General features: G+C 40.6%; 1 protein-coding gene across 1 annotated transcript; it reads left to right on the top strand.

Annotated features, from left to right (window-relative positions):
- The first annotated feature begins 17859 nt into the window (after nt 1-17859).
- LOC108609844 (uncharacterized) lies at nt 17860-18795 on the top strand. The gene has a single exon (XM_018001619.2). The coding sequence runs from the start codon at nt 18001-18003 to the stop codon at nt 18553-18555; it is 555 nt and encodes a 184-aa protein (XP_017857108.1). The 5' UTR covers nt 17860-18000; the 3' UTR covers nt 18556-18795.
- The last annotated feature ends 284 nt before the right edge of the window (nt 18796-19079 follow it).

The raw sequence follows: 19079 nt of genomic DNA, 5'->3' as shown, positions 1-19079 counted from the left end.
TCGTCAAGCTAAATGACCATTATTAGCGGTAAATAAGCCAACCTACCCGTTGGCACCAGCTTCCAACCAAACACATAGACAACAACAGTAAGTACTCGCAATAAAAGATCATGTTAACACTCTGCTAACAGCAACAATAATAATAATAATAAAAGAGTAGTATAGAAGCACAGAAAATATTGAAGTTCTTACATTGAATTTCACATACACTTTGATATAAAAATATTGAAAATTATATATAAACTTCAAGCTAAGATAAATGTATTAGCTCTCTAGTTAAAGATCATTTCACAAATGACAAATGCTTATACAACAAAGTGCTCTTATATTAGATTTTTTCAGACTTCTTGTCAAGCCTGTAGCATTCGCCATATCCAGAGTAATATAACCACTGTTAGTGTATTAACTGAATGGCAATGGTAAAGTCAAAGCCAATACGACCATGAAACTTACATCTGATAAGTGATATAGGAGCTCGCATTGCCAGCTAAGCAAACGCAGCGCAAAATATTGTCATAGAATTATATACAGAGAAGAGGAGGTAAAGAGGCCGGGAGTGAGATAGAGTGAGAGGGGATGCAGCTCGTTTGGGGGCAAAGCTGCCAAAGACCAGGCCACTTGGAGGATCGTTCTATTGTTCTGCCGTTAGAAGGACCAGGTGAGCACCGAGCTTATGGACTTATCTAGCTGGCCCTCTCTAAGCCCGGCAGCCAATTAGGCGACATTTCTGGCACCATCTGCCGGGGCAATTATGAAAATGGCAACTTTTATTGCAGCCAAAGCGCGCCAGGAATCTGAACTTGAACGGTAACGTTTGTTGTTGTTGTCGACCACAACGGGGGCGATCCGCAGCTCAAATAGTGGAATCCTTATTATTTACGCTAATTGGCAGCCAGGTGCATAACTGAGAGATTTCGAGTTACTCGTATGAAATTAATTTCGCATGCCGCTGCACGTTCCAGACCCGAGCAGAAATCTACTAATGGTCATGTATCAAACCGTGATTCACTTTGACCTCCAAGCTACCGAGACAGCAGATGCTACAGTCTCCTTGTCCCGTGCCCGTACCGGTGCCCGTGCCTGTGCCTGTGCCCGTGCCGTGTGTGTCATGCTCCAAATTTACATAAATCTGTATCCGAATTTCGCCAGGCAAACGAATATGGATGCAATCCATGTCCAGGTGAGGAGTGAGCCAGGTTTCTGGTTCAGCCATCCAGCTTTGTTCAAATCTTTGCCTTGTGCGCCTGCCGGCACTGTACGAGTAATGCGGAAGAACCCATGTACTGCATTTCGAATGGGCTTTGCTATTCGATTTATTAAAATGAATTAATTTGAAAATTTCAGCTAACTTTCTTGGCCAATGTGCGGCATTTTAATGATGTCGCCCAACTCCATAGAGTATGGGCATAAATTGCATTTGCATTCACTTAACCTTTCTGCTCTGCCCACAGAGCAAACAGAGCTAAATCAAGCAGCATAACTTTGCTGGCAATGATTACTAGAGTATATAGTCCTTATATTTTATATATTCTTTTGCAATTGAAGAATGACTGATGATTTTGGGATGTAAATATTATACTACGATAAACTGAGAACGGATGGGAAGGAATTGGATGACTCGATCTGCGTATGATGTCTATTGAACAGATCCGACTTCGACTTCTGCCGAGACATATCTCAACAGACAATCCTACACAAATTAAAAAAAAAAATAGTTATAATACTCCAACATTTATTAGCTCAAAATCTGATAATTCGGTGATATTATTCAACCAATTCCCAATGAAACTAGGACATCAACCTCATTCATATCGCATTAAGAGCATTCGTTTAATTAGCTTCACTAACATCGAGCCAATTGGTCTATATTCAGTTAACAGCCTGCTAATCTCACTCATACACTCATACACATATAGCCTCGATCGTTTGGCCACTCCCATGACTAATCAACACACACACAAATCATAATCCCCCCTACTAATTTTCGGCGAACACCTGATGCAATTTGCCAATAGCAATGGTCCAGAGCGAAGAAAAATAAAAATCAAACCCCGAAAATCACATATAAAAGGAAACAACATATTCGACAGAGCAACAATCACAATTGCTTAGCAATTTCACACTTTCAATCGATACAACAACGGATTGCAACCGGCGGGCAATCGATTTTGTTTTTGTCTTATTTTTTGGCTTTATAGCTCACAGTGGTTTTAGTTTTGGTGGTGCAGCACTACCCACTGTGCAATTAACACCTCAGCGTCTAGTTGAGTGCGACTAAAATGATATACACAGCTCTTAAACAAGCTGCGGAACGTTGCGGAGCGTAGCGATTTTTTTTATTTCTAATTAATAAATTCGCAAAAACTCAGTCAATCCCCATGCAGAAAAGGAGAGAAAAAATCGAAAAATTTAAATATAAAATTTTATTACTCAGACACGGCAATGCACTTTGAATTTGCTGGCCCAGTCATAAATACCTATATGGTCGATACATAACTACATACATGCCACATATTTCTATTTCACCTGCAGTCCGAAACTGTTTATGAGTCCACTTTTTTAATACCCTGCGCTTAATTAGATTTGCTTTGAGGGTATATCACAAAGCTCTATGAGTTTGCCTAATAACTGGCATTTGAATAGCTTCAAATATTTTAATAACTATTTTTTAATGTTTCCTTTTTTAGGACCTAAAACGCAAAAAATGAAAACTTGTTATAACAAAACATAAAAATAGTTATTATAAAGCGTACAAATAATTTTATATTTCAATTAAATGAAATAAATTAAGTTAAAATAATATATAAAATATATATATCAAAATATAAAACACTTAAATTAAATTAAATCTAGCAAGCAAAAGTAAATTAAAGATAACTAACAAAAAAATAAAACAAAACAAAAATTATATATTTTTCGTTAAAAGAAATAAATTAAAATAAAATTTAATCATAAATTACTTCAATTATATTATTTCTTCCTCTTTTTTAAATAATTAATATTGAAAATATATCTTTAATAAAATTGCTAGATATCTAGTGGTATATTTTCTTCTTCGCTCTATATCGCTCGATGTTTGGGTGCATTATTAATAATCACATTTTGGCCATAAATGTCGCCATGGATTGCTGGCCAATTGCCAGCCATTTGCCAATTGGCAGTTGACAATAATTCAATGCATGCGTTTAATGGCATTTCATTGGGCCTGTCGGCAACGGCAGTGGCAAAAGCAACGGCAGCGGCAACTCGCGTCTAATTGATTTTCAATTAATTTATGCCAGCTCGAGCGGCAGCTCGTGACACCTTTGTTTAGCTCTCTGTATATAATTAAAAGTGCAACTGGCAAATTTTGCAGAAATGATTTATAACGCGCGATAATAAATCGACACAAAATAGAGTAACTAACTATGGATAGCTCGACAAATATTTAATACGCTGCCAAGCAAAATAATTGATTAAATCTATAAAAATATCTAGATGGACTTTGACTGGCCAAAAAGTTGTAAGGCTTAAGCCGGGATTCAGTAAGCTTTTCAGTGTAAAATATGTAAATATTATAATTCTGCTATATATTATATCTCTCTAATGCCTGCCAAAACTTATTAAGGAAAGCAGATGTATAGTAGACTTGGCCTTAATTAACATGGCTAAACTTCTTCATCAACTGATTCGATCGGTTTTAATCATTTTAATTATCTTAAGTCTCTGCACAATTGATGACAAAATTGCAAATGCTTTTGGCAACAGGCTATCGAAATTGAATAATGTGAACATGCTCGCAGTTCTCCAACTTGCAGGCCCCCAAGCTCCCAGTGGAGCTCTACAACAGGCATAGATTATGGCATTGGGTAACCAGGCAATGTTTGTGACCATTGTGTATATCCTTCTACGATTTTTGTTTTTGTTTTTTTTTTTCTAGCTCGCCCCTTGGCGCTGTTTCCAGAATCATGAAGCCATTGTCAGAGGCTGTTGCTCCTCTCACTTTGGCATATTAGTTTCAATTCATTTTAGTGTCCGCTTGTCCGATTTGTGGCTTTGTTTGCGCGTTGTAGTTTCATTTTTTTTTTTTTTTTTCTTTCTTGGCTTCGAAGTGTTGCGCTCAATTGACAGTCCAACTGACAGAGCCGCCTGCAGGCCGCCAGTGCAGGACTTTTATGGTCGTCTGGCCGCCTGAGTGGGGCACAGTCTTATAAATTATAACTGCCTGCAACTTGGAACGCAGACTGACTGCAACTGCAGCGGCTGCCAACTGTGGCAGTGTGTGAGCTACTCGAGTGTGTATGTGTGTTTGAGTGTGTGTCTGTGGCGCACTTGCCGTTGCCATTTGAAAATGAAAAGTGAGCTGCACTTGGACTGCGGCTGCATATATACATAAATGTCTTTTCTATATGGCCAGCTTATTACCTAATTTCATTTGGCCCCGACAATGCTTGAATCTCTGGCATTTTAAGTGCCTGCGCTTTTGACATTTGAAAGAGAAGAGAGCGTTAGGGTTAGAGGATGTTTCTGTTGTTGTTGTTGTTGTTGTTCAACGAGAAAGTTGCTCATCGATTGAGATGTTATAAGCAGCTATAGCACAAGTGCAGCACTTATACATTTGAGGCAATCAAATTAGAAATGAAGATGTATGGTGAATGACATTCTTGAAGTAATTAATGTTATACAATAAAAATAAATAAAATAAAAAAATAATAATAAAATAAAAATGTTTTATATAGTATCAAATTTTTATAAACAATCCTTTTAAAACTTCATATCAGATTTAACAGCTCCAATTCAAACTTTTATTAATCTATATATAATAGGTTTAGAGCAAAGGTTATGGGGTGTTGTTGCCTTAGCGTTTGATTGTGGAGAAAGTTATCAAGAAAAAAAAAAACAGAAAAAAGAAATTAACAACTGAACAGAAAAGAAAAAAGCGCTTGAAGTTGTGATCCATTGATCACACAATCAACAAAGGGTCTGGCCGCAGAAAGTGTTTTATTTATTTATTTTGATTTTTTTCTTTGGCGCATTTGCACGAGACGGTCGAAAATGCAATGCAATAAATTTAGTTTAATTTCTCATAAATTTGGGCTTTGCATATTTTGTTGGCCAGACAAAAGACAATAGGTTTCCTGCCTGCATTGGCTTTGGCTTTGGCTTTGGCAATGCGCGACTTAGGCGGCTGGGCCAACACCCGCGCACATTTCCATGCAAATGAGATGGAGCCTGGATGGAGCCCTGTCTGGTCCATGGTGGGTGCCGCTAAGCACCATGTGACGCCAGCTACGGCTGGCCGCTCTTTGCACATGCCGCTAACTACAAGTACATACATGTATATAGAGAGAAAGATATATGTATATACATGTATGTGTATGGGTGTATGACACTTTTTGACTGGTCAACTGGCCGCAGACTAGCGACAAGATGTCCATCAACGCCTGCGTGTCTAACGAAGGCCCAAGATCTTGGCCGACATCACTTCAAAGCCTTTGGCGCCACCAGGACACACGGATGCAGCAGGCGACGAGACGAGGCAACTTTATGGCTGACACCAATCAACTTTAGCGTCGCGCCAACTGACGTCTAATGCCTTTGTTTATGCGACTGCCCATGTCAGGCCGGAGTCCACTCGGATTGCCCTTTTGCCAGCTGCGCACCCACGTGGCCGGCTTGGGCAGCGCTCTGCATTTAATTTATTTTAATGATTTGCTGCCTGCCTAAATGTATCAAGTGCTGCCGTCATCCGACACGCCTGACTCTGGCCACCAGCCCCCAGACGCCCACTACAATTTGCACTAATGCGGCTCATCAACTGCCATTGACAATCAGAAAATGCCACCTTTAAGTGGCCCTCATCGTTTTCTTCCCTATTCAGCTTTTGCCTTTTCCTTTGCTTTTTTCTCTCTCAAATCTATGACAAATCTGCACAGTGCAGTTTTATTAGTTGCCAGTTGCCATTTTTGGCGGCTGTCCTGACACGTGTCTCTAAGACGCAGCGGAAATGAGCGGCATTTGTTGAAGTCCGTAGAGCAAGGGGCGCTTCACGAAATTGGCAAATATTTGCTGAAAGCTGTACACACAGCGAAATTACTAAGGTTTCTTAAAAAATTGAATAAATCTCATATGGATCATACGTATGCAGAAAAAATAAAATTTTATGTACATAAATTTTCAGATATATATTAAAATTATATTAGAACAAGTCGTTCTATTTAATACATGCCTTTAGAATAAATAAATAAAGAATAATAATAAACCAATATATAAAGAAGCATTTTACTCTTTGTTATTATTTATTTTGTTTTAAATAATAAAATAATAATTGAAATACAAATAAAATTATATTATAATGATATAAAGTCATTAAATTATAAAAATTCTTAGGAAAAGTTTTTCCAAATTAAGCTAAGAAAGATAATAATAAAATAATAATAAGTTATAATTATGAGGCAAAGTAATGAAGGCCTAAAATTCTTAGGAAATGTTTCTTAAACTGAACTTAACAAATATGTTACTCCCTCTTTCGACTTGTATACTTTTCGTAACCGAACACACATTTCACATCTTTAGCCAAAATGAATTGTTCTTTCCATTGCTGGCATTATATAATCTATACACATATCGACTCTCTCAAGAAAAAGCAATTCTCAGTGTATGCCGTGACATCGTTGCATCCCCCAGAGAGGCATCAAAAAGTAAAACCGAAATCTCGAATTCAACTTGAGCAATCGCATCAGCAAAATCCGAATCTGATAAACATACAAAAACCTCAAACGAGTTGGAGGGGAGGAGGCGAGCGAGCATTGTCTGCAGGGACGAAACAAATATTAATTTATATTATTTGCAATGCTGCAGCACGCCGCAAAGTGTGATTGTGACAGGTAGAGGACGACTGCCAAAATCCTGCCATGGCACGTGACCGACCCACAGCAAATATGCATAAAAATTGAAGATGCCAGCCGCCAGGCGAATTGATAGTGCAGCACCAGACGGTGGGAGAGGCAGGGTGAGCTGTTTGGGTGGTTGTGGCATGGAAAAGCATATGCTCAGCTTCACATCGAACGTTTCCCACACACACACTCACACACTGAGCACTTACCAGTTGGGTAACCAGTAGGCCGCAGGCTATTGACGACCAACCTAAAAATTCGATTGTAAAACTCAAGTGGTCCAAGGCACGCCACTCAGATAATAATAATAAGTGCCAGGACGTGGACCAGAGGCCAGGATAATGCGTGTATTGAGAAATTAAAGATACTCACGCAGACACAGGCGACGGGCAACCCACCCAACCCCTCGGCCACATCGACGGCCACCCCTCTGTGCAGGCATTACCAGCCAAATTGATGGCCAGCAGACGTTCGCTGTCTGCCACAGACTACAAATGTATCTTTTTCTCGGCCTAGTCAAACCGCCGACAGGCACTTCAGGTCTTCGGATTCACAAAAGTTTCCCACGACCCAAACAGTGTTGCTTATGTCCTGCACTGTAACAACATAACGCCAAGGCGGCGAGGCAGCCGGAGGGTGGCAGGAAGCATATTGCGCTCCGTTTTAATTGCCGCCCCTGTTGCAGCAGCAGCTTAGCAGCCGGATCATCCCCTGTTGCCCTATGCGCTCAGCTTCTGGTTTAGCTGGTGCCACTGCCTCTACTTCTTCCTCTGCCTCTGCCTCTGCCTCTACCTTTTCCTCTACCTCTGCTGTCAGCTTCATTATTTGCTATTTTAGCAATTTGATGGTAAACTTTGGCTATGGCTGAATGCGCCGAGGACTGCCGTTGATAGGTTCAATATTTGCCAGCTACTCACAGGGTGCTGCCGGTGTTTTGCCTCCACTCTCCCCCTGCCTCACACTCTGTCAGCCCTCAGCGTGCAAACAATAACCCGCACCAATTGTTACAGTCGCATTGCTACTTTGAACGCTTTCTGTGCGTGGGAAGGGTATCCTTTAATTTGGCATGCCCGGGCCATTCTTAATTTGCTATGGACCAGCTCTATCTATCATAAATGATCACCTTGACCCCCGCCCCCACAGCCAGGCGAGAGTCTGGCTCTGCCAGCTGACGCGCGTGCTAGGTGATTATTATAAAATGTTTCTTAGAGAATGCTTGAGTTATTTAATATCTACATTATTATCAATTCGGTATTTGGGTTCTTATGGCAACAACTGGCCTATTAAAGAATTGTTAGATTCTATATACATGTGTGCTGGGGCTGTTTGTAATCAGCTTTTAATTAACATGATTCTAAAGCGACTTGTCTATCTGCTTTTATCTAATCATAAATGCCAAAGAGGACTTCAATTTTGTGTTATCTTTTATTTTTATACAAAATCTAAAGATTATAAATCTATTTATTTAGATGAAAAAATGTTTAGAGTTGATTTCGATGTAATTTTAGCAAATCATGTACCTAAAATGTCAAGAAATACTTTCTTGCTCATCCAAAAGTCTTTGCATTAATACGTAAGACTAATTAATATTGGTATTCAAACTAATTATAACAGAAAATATTTCTCGTTTGCTGTCGAACTCTTTGCAGAACAGTCAACATGTGCACACACACACTTACACACTCACACTTTTACATCTAACTACAGTGAAAAGAAGCTCATCGTCACAGTTTGCCAATTGCTAGAAAATAAAACGTTGGCATTGTTATAGCATTGAGTTTATAGTGTGTGCTTTGTTGTTATGAGCACCTATCGCCTTCATTCCCCAACCTCCCCCCGCCCACGCCAGCAGCGTATGTAACAAGCGTTGTAAGGCAAACATTTGTTAACAAAACATTGATCATTGTTCAACATGTAAATTCACTAATTTGGCAACGAAAAAACCGCCAGCTATAAATGGTAACAGCCGAGAGACTGGGGACTGGAGACTCCTACCCTCACGACGGAGCCATAACAATTTTTTCCTTCGTTTTTTTTTTCTTCTTTTTGCATACAACAACAAAATGAATACGTGTTGTTATTGTTGTTGCCTGCACATTTTCCTTAACAAATAAAATAAAAATTTGCATAAAAATCAAGTAAATAAAATACGCATTGCTCTGGCCAGAGTCTCGCGTCTAGAATCAGAACAGAGCTCAACAAAATCAGCGAGAGCTGCGAACTTATTAAAGTTGTTGGCGGCTGCTGGAGGCTGCTGTAGGCAGCACTTGACAAGGATCAAGGTTGTAGCATCGGTACTTGCAACCAGCAACCAGCAACCAGCAGCTAGCAACGAGCACAGAGTAACTTGCCTGGGTAGGGCAAGTTCTTGGCCGTTGCGTAAAACTATGCTTCACATACCCTGCATGCCTTTAAAGTGCGTGCAAAGGGGGATGCCCGATCGAATTCATTGAGTACATTTTGAAAATATATTTAAAGAAATGGAAAAAGTATAATGTAAATTTTAAGATCTCTGTGTTATCGAGAACTTTAACAACTGTTGATATATTGCTAGTAGTTATGCATATGTTTATGTATGTAAGTAATGTGAAATATAATATGGCATCGTTTTTCGTATACTAATTGAAGTCTTTCTGTCTTAGGATCGGTAATCAGATATTTATAAATCAAATAAAAAAGTTGTGGAATTTATTGGCTGTTTTTCAGATATTAATTCTTTTAAAATAATCTAAAAATATTAGGCTAAAAAGTTGCCTTTAAATTTTGTTGATGTCTCTTTTAGCTTAGGTTCCTTTAGGAGGCCAATTCTAATAGGCCAATGGTAATATTATAAATATGGTAATACATTAAATATTTTTACCAACAAACTCTCTGGCTCTTTTAGGGTATCTTCTTGTTCATCTTAGCCTTGCTTTGTCATTCGTACTTGTTTTGATTTTAGTGTGGGGTGTACGTGGAGCACATCATTCTCCTTGCGGCTGTGCTCCAGCAATGGAAATTGCTTTATGGCTTGTATATGCAGATTGCCAGTCCGGCAGTCCTGAGCATTTGCAACTGAGCACTGAGAACTGAGAAGCGAGAACTGCGAACTGCTAGCTGCTAGCTGGCTGGCTGGCTGACTTGCCTGTTTGCCTGTTTGCCTGCAACCTGTCGCAGTTGCAAATGCTCTTTGTGAAATTTATGCGCAAGCGCGCTGATTCTTATTTTTTCGCCTTTAACAAGGCAAACGACAACAGCAGCAACAACAACGACAACAACAACAACTTCTTATACAACCCCCGCCTCGCTGCCCGTTTTTGGGTTTTCTGCTGAAAATTCAATTTGCTACAAAATGTGCGCCGCTTTTGCATATCTGGCAGCAAAAATTCGTGATTTACAATTTTCGTTTCGTTTCGTTTGGTTTCGTTTTTGCCTGCGCCTCATCCTTGCCAGCCAGGCTCCAGTTCCAGTCCCAGCTCCAACGTCAGCTCTGTCCCCAGCTCAAGCTCATTTGGCATACTCGTAGCTGAAACGCTTTGTGCTCTTCTCGTCTCCGATTTAATTTTGTTGTTGCTGGCCGGCCCTGGGTCTTCGGTTAGACTTGGTTCACCTGTTTATGCCAGATTCCAGGCATGCGATTAAAATCACCTGCGCAGGCATGCGCCCACGCAGCCTCACAGTTGCCCCAACTTCTCAGCGCGCTCAGTTCGCTCGGCTGAGTTGAGTTTGCCCCTCAGTTTGGCTTCTTCAGCTCACGGTCGACGTCTCTGCAGCCTGCAGCTTCTCGTTTCGTTTCGCCTTGCTTTGATTTGGGGCTCGTTTCTTCTTATTATTTCTGTTTCTTGCTGCTGCTGTTGCTGCGCCCGCGTCCTCGTTCATTTATTATGATTACGATCTTTTTTTTGGGTTCTGGTTCTTTTTTGTTTTTTTTTTTTTTTTATTTATTTATTTTTTCTGTTTTTTTTTTTTTTTTTTTTTTGTTACCCCTCGCTGTTTATTCAAACTAATTTAATTTGTGCTCGGTTTTCGTGGTGCGCCCGCAGGTAGGTTGGCTTCACGGACAGCACTGGACCCACTGGAACCACTGGAACCGCTGGCAGCAGGTTGTTGCTGTATTATTTTGGCGTTTCACGCACTTGGCGCATGTTGCAGTCACGCCTTTTGTTGCTCGCTGTCCACTTGGACGGCATTCTTTTTTTGTTTTGTTTTTTGCTTTTTTTGGAGTCGCAGCTAAAGCCAAAGCCAAAGCCACACGCAAAAAGTTGTTAAAATGCAAATTAAATTAGAGACAAACTGGGCAGGCAGACAACACACTCACTTGCACACACACACAAACACCTACACATCGAGGGGTGTGACAGTGTGTGTGTGTGTGTGTGTGTGTGGTTGCTTGTTGCTCGTGGGGTGGGGTTCGCCTTTCTGCTGTTGTCCACTGGATTAGCTGTCTGCAAATGACATGAACCATGCGGACAATGATTGCCGATATGCAAATACCAAGCCAGGTGCAATATGTTGCAGAGAGAGCCCCGCTTGCCCCAAAAGCTGACAGCAGTAAGCATTCCGAGAAATCTTATATAATACCAAATACTGGCGTTAAAGCTCATTTGACAAGCAATATTTAGAGTAAGCTTTAGTTAGAACTTTATAGGCTCGGCTTCGATGACTATTCTTCTAATTTTCGCAAATTAAGTTAACATTCTCCATAAAAATTCTAAAAATTTTTCATTTTAGTCTCACAATACGTCTATCTCTGTCTACCATGTCTCTCTGTCACCCCCTTGTTCACCCTCACTCCTCTCTCGCCGCTCTCTCGCTATGTCTCTCTATTTCTCTTCAATCATCCTCTTTCTCTTGCTATTTTCTCTCAATATATCATTGGTTTATGTCTCTAATTGCCTCGCATTATATTCCTATCTATTTCTTTGACTCATTGTGTGCCTGTCTCCTTTGCTCTATTTTCAATTTGAATATCCTCAAAAATGTCTTTCAATTTTTTCGCACATCCAACTTCCAACTTTCTAGCTAACTATTCTTTTCCTTGCAGTTCCTTACAGTTTTCATGTGTATTGCCTGTAGCCATTATCTCACCGAACGGCAGATTATGCAACACCAACTGTTAAGCACGCCTTTTGGCATTGCCACAATGAATCGGAGGCGAATCGTTAAGTCAGCCAGCAAACGCGCTATAAAACAAAGCAAAAATCGTCTTGCACAATGCAATGCGACAAAGAAACAAAAAAGATGCTACCCAAAAATGGCCATAAAGCAAATGCGGCAAGTCGAAGAAAGAAGGAGAAAAAAAATGAAAACAAACAACAAACCTTTGGCTTAACTTTGTTTTGTTTCTCACTTAGAGGAGCGGCAGAGCAATCAGTGCACCCACTGCCAATGCCTGTCGCACTCTTCCCCTACCGAATAACCCTTCTGTCTCCCTTCTACAGCGGCTGCAGCATCAGCAGCAGCAACATCAGCAGCATCCGTGGTGGCTGCCACAACTTTAACACTTGTTTGCCCAGCTAATCGCGGCTGCATCGTCGCCTCGGATTTCAGAGCCAATATGTAAGGCATTTAAAAGCGCACAAAAAGGCCAGACAGAGTTTAAGTAGAATTAAGCATCCAAATTCATGAGTCAAGTTACCGCACGAAGGCTTCTTTATACATATATAAATAAATATATATATCTACCTATATATTGTTTTTTATTTGTTGTTTTTTTTTTTTTTTTTTTTTTTTTTTTTTTTTTTTTTGTGCTGAATGCCTTTGGTTTTTGATTTGTGTGGCTTAATAAAATACCGAGAAGTCGCCATCGTCGGCGACGCCGTTTGGGCCCCATTGGGAAACAATGAAATCTTCCGGCGCGCTGTCAATGATTCTACCCCAAAAAGCGCTGTAGCTCTGTATCTGTAGCTTTATCTGTAAGTGTGTGTGTGTGTGTTTTGGTGATTTATATGCCTCGTTTTTGGCCAATTTTCGTTTTTAGTTCAGTGCTGCGGTTAAATAATGCGCTTCCAAGAATATAAACACGCAGCAACAAAAACACACACATACAAAAACTCAAAAGCCAATGAAACAAAAAATCAAGAAACAATAAAAAACTGTTGCACATTCCCATTGCGGGTTAGCAGGGCCTTGAATATGCATATAATGGTCATATCTATTCCATAATTCGTTATTTGTCATTGTTTGCCTCTTTATTTCGATTTTGATTCGTCTGTTTCTCTTTATATATACTTTTTACTTTTTTTTTTTCTTTTTCGCTGACGGCTCAAATCAACATGTTGATTTTCTAAGCAATTAATTTGATTAACTGGCAAGCTGTGGCTGCGGTTTGGTGCGCCTTTGATCTGGCCACAGTAGAGTTCGATGTCAGTACAAACATATATCATGAGCATTAAGCATTAGGCATTAACCATTGAGCATTAAGCATTATTAATTAAAAGTTCTTTACAGCTAATTGCAGAGTATGATATAAGCCAAGGCAGCTGTCGACGATGAGCTATTGATCGTTCAACGGAAATGCCTGACTCAGTGGCTCCTTTGAGCTCAACAAATTCACAAGATTGTGAATTTCATAAGCTTCTTATTATTTATGATTTCTAATTCCTGCCAAGACAGAAAAATAAAGGATATTCATTTTGTGGAAATTTCAATAATTACAGGGTATCAAAAGAATTTAATAAAAGCGCAGAATCATATGCTATAGGTCACGCATTCATAAGTTTCAATTCGTTCTATTTGCAAAGAGGTCAAAAAAATAATAGTTTTAAACTTTCAAAAAAAACAGCAGCATGCGGCAAGTTCGTTGCCTAAGTCTTTTGATTGCAATGGGATAGAAAAGTTAGTTCGTGGATTGCAAGTCATTTTTTTTGACAACAAACACATTGCAACGATGTTATCAACAACAACAACAGGCAACAACAGCCACACAGTATGACCACCTGCCAGGCACACCTATGTATATTTTTTTTTGGGCGTATATGCGCCTGATTAGCTGTTACCAATATTTTTGTTAACGTTTTTCGCTGCACTAAAAATTAGTCGCAATTCACGAATATTTGCTCGAGTTCTTTTTTTCGGTTTTTTCTTTGTTTTTGGTTTTGTTTCTGTTTTTCTGGCACAGCACATTTGTTGCATTTGCCACACATTTGAATGTGTTTCGGAATTGAAAACTCTTTCGACTGAGAGCTGCAACTGTCGAGCCACAAGCGCAACGGCAAACGTTAATTAATTACGATTTATTGACCAAATTTGTTGATTAGACAATTGACGTTTGCCGTTGTTACGGCTGTTTCAATTGCCGTTGCGCCTGATTTTGATGTTGCCACACAATTTGGCCACTTGCCACACAATTGTCGTCAATTAATTGCGCGCTTTGATTTCGTTGATTCGATATACCGCCCTGCAGGTGGCATTCGGTATTTCGGCTAGATGTCAATACGTTCGCTGGCTAAATTTCATGGATGTCAAACAGCTTTATTTAGTTTTAAAGATTTGGCAAAATATGTAGCAAAAAATAAGATTAGAAAGCCTACAGTTTTAGCTTTTAAATAAAAATATGAAAAAATGATACAATAAAATCTCTCTGTAAACTCCACATCAAACGAATGACTTAGGCAACGAACTTGATTATGCTACGCTTGTAGAAAATTGAATGTATAGAAAATGTGACTGACTGACAAGTGGCTAACAAAAAAATTTCCATAGATTACTGCTGTATGTGTGATGGCTGTGGTGGCGGTGTTGGCGGTGGTGTTGGAGCTGGAGCTGGTGCTGGTGCTGGTGCTGGTGCTGCTTGGTGGTGTGAAATTCCTAACTGGCACTCTCTTGTGGAACGAACGCCGCATCAATCAGCGGCGGCAGCTTAAATGCTGCATCATGACAAAACCATTACACTTGACCAGAGAGCGCGCTCCGGGTACGTTGATGGCGTCGGCAGATGCTCAGATGACTAGGCGACTCGGTTCAGCTCTCGACGTGATTGATTGATTGGCAGCGTGAGCAGCGGGCACTGGGCAAATGGGCAAACCGGCAATGGCGGGCAGGGCGATTGCACTGATGCTTTGTCTAAAAGCCGTTTAGAATAACACCAATCGACCAAGAATAACACCAACAACAACAATAACAACAACAACAACTGCAGCAGCAGCATCAGCATCAGCAGCCACATCCACATACTGCAACATAACGAGCCCAGCAGCGAGAAATTATGCATTGTGTTGGAAAAATGCTTAATCTGTGCAATGCCAATGCCAATGCTACATATCAAGGCACCCTCACCTGGCCATACACTCAGTGCGGCAGTCAGCCAGCCAGCTAGTCAATCAGTCAGTCAGTCAGTCCGACAGTCAGCCAGCCAAGCTGGCAGTTGGAGCCATCCAACGGCCGGCGGCCGTCAGTTGATTGCGCTTCATTATTAATGCCAAACTGTGCGCCGGCATTCGTTGAATTTGGCTTTTGCAATTTGCTCTCAATGCCGCCGCCGTCGCAGTTGCTCCAGACCCGCCTTGGCCTTCAGTTCGCTGCGGGGGCAGCGGAGACAGGCATTAAAAATGAGCTCGGCGTAACAGGTGGATGCCGCAGCCGCAGCCGCAGTCGCAGTCGCAGTTTCAGGCGCAGCCACGCCGATGATGGCGACGGCAACGTGATTTTCGCCAAATCGTTTAGATTATTTTGAGATTGCTTGCGCCAGTCGCTGCCAAAGCAGTTGTCCGTCCGAGCCGTCCACACAGTCTGGCACTCCTTTTCACTCCCTCCGTTCATCTCTCTTACTCTCTCTCTCTCTCGGTTGGCCAGCTCCGCACCTTGCATTTGAACTTGAAACATTTCATTTTGCTGGCTAGCTGGCTGGCGGCATCCGAGAGAGCTCGTAGTCGGACCGATCGATTAGTGGCATTCTATTGCGTTCAATTTTCATGTGCAACATTGAAGCGATCGCCGTTGGCACAATAAACACGCGATTTATTTCATGCCGAGCATTCAAGTGCCGCAGTCGGTCAGCTAAAGGAGGAGCAGCACCACCACCATCACCACCAACACTAACAACAACAGCACCACCAGCCAGCCTTGCCTTAGCTTGGCTTGGCTTGGCTCGGCTCGGCTTGGTTCGGCTCGTCTTGTGGTATGTGATAATGGGATGATGGTATGATGATGCATGCGCGGCATACACAACATCCCAACAGAACAGCAACAAGTTGCGAAGGCTGAAAAAGCAAATAATACGACTTCCAAATACTCTAGTATACATGTATTATCTGAATAGCCTACATACAATGATATTACTTATATATTTCTTTTTTCACATTATTTTGATTATTTATTAAAGACTAGATTAAATACTAATTCCATACAAAAATATTTTTCTTGCAAATATTTTCAATTTGTTGTCCAAGTCTTTTTCTTTAATGCATTTGCAGACTCAATAAAATATATGTATTGATTTTATTGTATATATAATATTTCCAGTACAAAATGGCCTTTCATTTCAATAATGAACAGAAATTATAGAGATAACTGTGAACATATCACAAAATATGATAATAATAGCTCTTTCAAAATAATATCAAACTGTTAAGACTAAAAACTCATTTTGTTTGGCTTACATAGACCTATACTAAAAAGATAGTTTGTTAAACTAATATATCTATATAACATTTAAAGATTTTTATATTTAAGCCAAATCCGTGACAACTAAAGGCCTTGTTCTAAATTGAAACCCATAGAACTCCATAGAACTCTGTACTTATCGATACGCCTGGCAACTATCAAAGAGTATGAACAACAACAATAATAACAGCAACCTACTCTCTTACATATAAATATATATATTTGTATTTTCGCTTATATATTTTTTTTGTTGCTTTTTTCCTCACTAGCGGCCAAGGTTAGTCGCTTGCCTTAGTCGTTGTCGAAGCTTACTCTGCCGCATTTTAGTCGGTAATTGCTTGTGATGTATGATTTTGAGTTCTAGTTTTGTGGCCTGGTCCAGCCTGGGAATATCTCACAGACAGACGCACGGACAGAGCGGAGTGGAGCTTTGTAGTCGTTTTGCTAGCTGATTGCTGACGATGCCTATATATGCGGGTGATGTATGTTATATAGCTACAGGTATAGGTAAAGGCCATAGATATTGATTTGACAGGGGGTATCGCATTGATGAGCGTGCTTTCGACCACTGTCACACTTTCTAAGCACTTTCACCCAATTAGGGCGATCAGTCATATCGCATATAAATATACATATATTTCTATACATAACTGCACACACATATATTGCATGAATGGATATATGCAGACTATCAAGGAGCTGCTGATCTTATGCAAAAACGAGAGAGCAATGAAAAACAAAAAACTTGAGTCTCTGCTCTCGATGACAATCTTTTGTTTTCACTTCTGCAGAAACAAAAGCCATAAAGGATAAATTGTGAGTCGCAAGTCGCATAGTCGGCTCCAATTCGACTTGTGCCTGCGACTGCGACAGCGACTGCAACTCGGTTAGGTAGCCGCATTTAAAACAGTCGGCGGCAATCGTTGAACTTTTGGCTTCGACAAGTGCACAGCGGGGCGTCTTGGCCAGGAAACAAAAAGGAGGCGGCGCTGCTGGCAATTTTGTTTTCATTTCGGCTAAATGGAGTGGATGAGGCGGCTGCTGCTGCTCCTGCTGCTGATGCTGCTGATGCTGCTGCTGCTGCCTCTCAGCTGCTCTGGAGTGCTGCGATTATATCGAAAGACAAACGTTGGCCCATTGTTTGGCCAAGGCCCAATTGGGCCAAGTATTTAAGCTTCTATCGCATGATTGATTGACTGCATATACAACAGAACAAATACATTCATTTTACATACAATATTGAAAACAATTTCTCTCGATCTCCTCGAGTGACGTCTGCTGTTGCTGTTGTTATTTGATTTGCTGTTGTTGTTGTTCTTATGTGCCGTGCTTTTCATGCCATTTCGATACGGGCCTCATTTTTCTCGCCACGATTAAAGAAGAAAGTTGGCGGCGCAATTAGAAAACTCGCATCGATCAAATGGCCACAGACACAAACGTCATGGCTGCGTAGTGTTTACTATCAAATACTGTGTCTAATTTTCAAGTCTTGTTCTCTTCTCGTCATCTCGTCAAAATTATTTTAACTTTATTACCAAGAACTATGTCCAAACGATCCACCCAAACCGAATTGCCTCGCGATGCGCATGTGATGCAGGCACTGCGACGCGAGCTCCATCGCAATTCGCGCCAGATAACGCAGACATTTTGGCAGGAATTTGAGCAGATACGTAATCGGCAGCGCAATCAGCTAATACAGGAGCGCAACCATCGCGAACGCCTTTCCCTGATGATGCGCGACGCGAATCTGGAGACACAGCAGCAGGCAGAAGCACTCAGTCGCAGCATCAGCTCCCATGGCGTTAATCCGATTGCGCCGTCGCCGCGCATGCGGCGGGATGCACCTGCCATAATGCCCACAGCTGAAGAGATATCGAAAGAGCTAAAGAATTCGCCGGTGTTTAGGCGACCAAAGAGCCTGGCCAATGCGACGAATGATTCGCCGCTACGCCAACTACCTTCAGCCTCATCGAATATGCCGCGAGCCCCACCCTCATCTAGGATGACCGTTATCCCGGACACACCCAACATGCGTATGTCAGCCAGATCTGGCTCGACCATTTCCAAGCTGCAGTTGGCCTCAAAACCAAAGAAGTGAACACTTATTGAAAGCTAATTTTATTTTCAAATTAATCGCTATCAATAACCATTAAATAAGAGCTCATTATCAATATTAATTCTTATATATTGATTATATAGTGTTAATTGTTGATACACAAGCAAATCAAATTTTATGTAAAAATATGTCAAGAAATATTTGTTTGTTATAAACGAGCCATGCGACAATGAATGTAAAGTTGTTTGAGATAGCAATAAATATATATTTCAAGCACATTAATTGTATAAAACATATTTTTACTAGACTCTAATGCATGAGATGTATTTCAGCTTAGTAAGCAAAGCTAAGCTCAGTTTAATATGAAGTACTTTTACAGGAAGCTAAGCATTTGACGCTTGAAAGAGCTCGAGCTCAAGAATTCATTTTTTACTCAAGTCATTAATCAATTTTTAATACATATGTATAAACTATTTAAATGAGATTTCATATATGTTTTTACTCCAAATCATGTCTAATCACAAATTTAAGATTTCATCACTGCTAAACTCAAGTCGAACTGACCC

Source organism: Drosophila arizonae, chromosome 3 (genome assembly GCF_054131065.1).
Source record: "Drosophila arizonae isolate 15081-1271.41 chromosome 3, UAZ_ARI_1.0, whole genome shotgun sequence".
Taxonomy (NCBI): Eukaryota; Metazoa; Arthropoda; class Insecta; order Diptera; family Drosophilidae; genus Drosophila; species Drosophila arizonae.
Note: the sequence above shows the minus strand (reverse complement) of the source record. Positions and strands in the feature narration are given on the sequence as shown.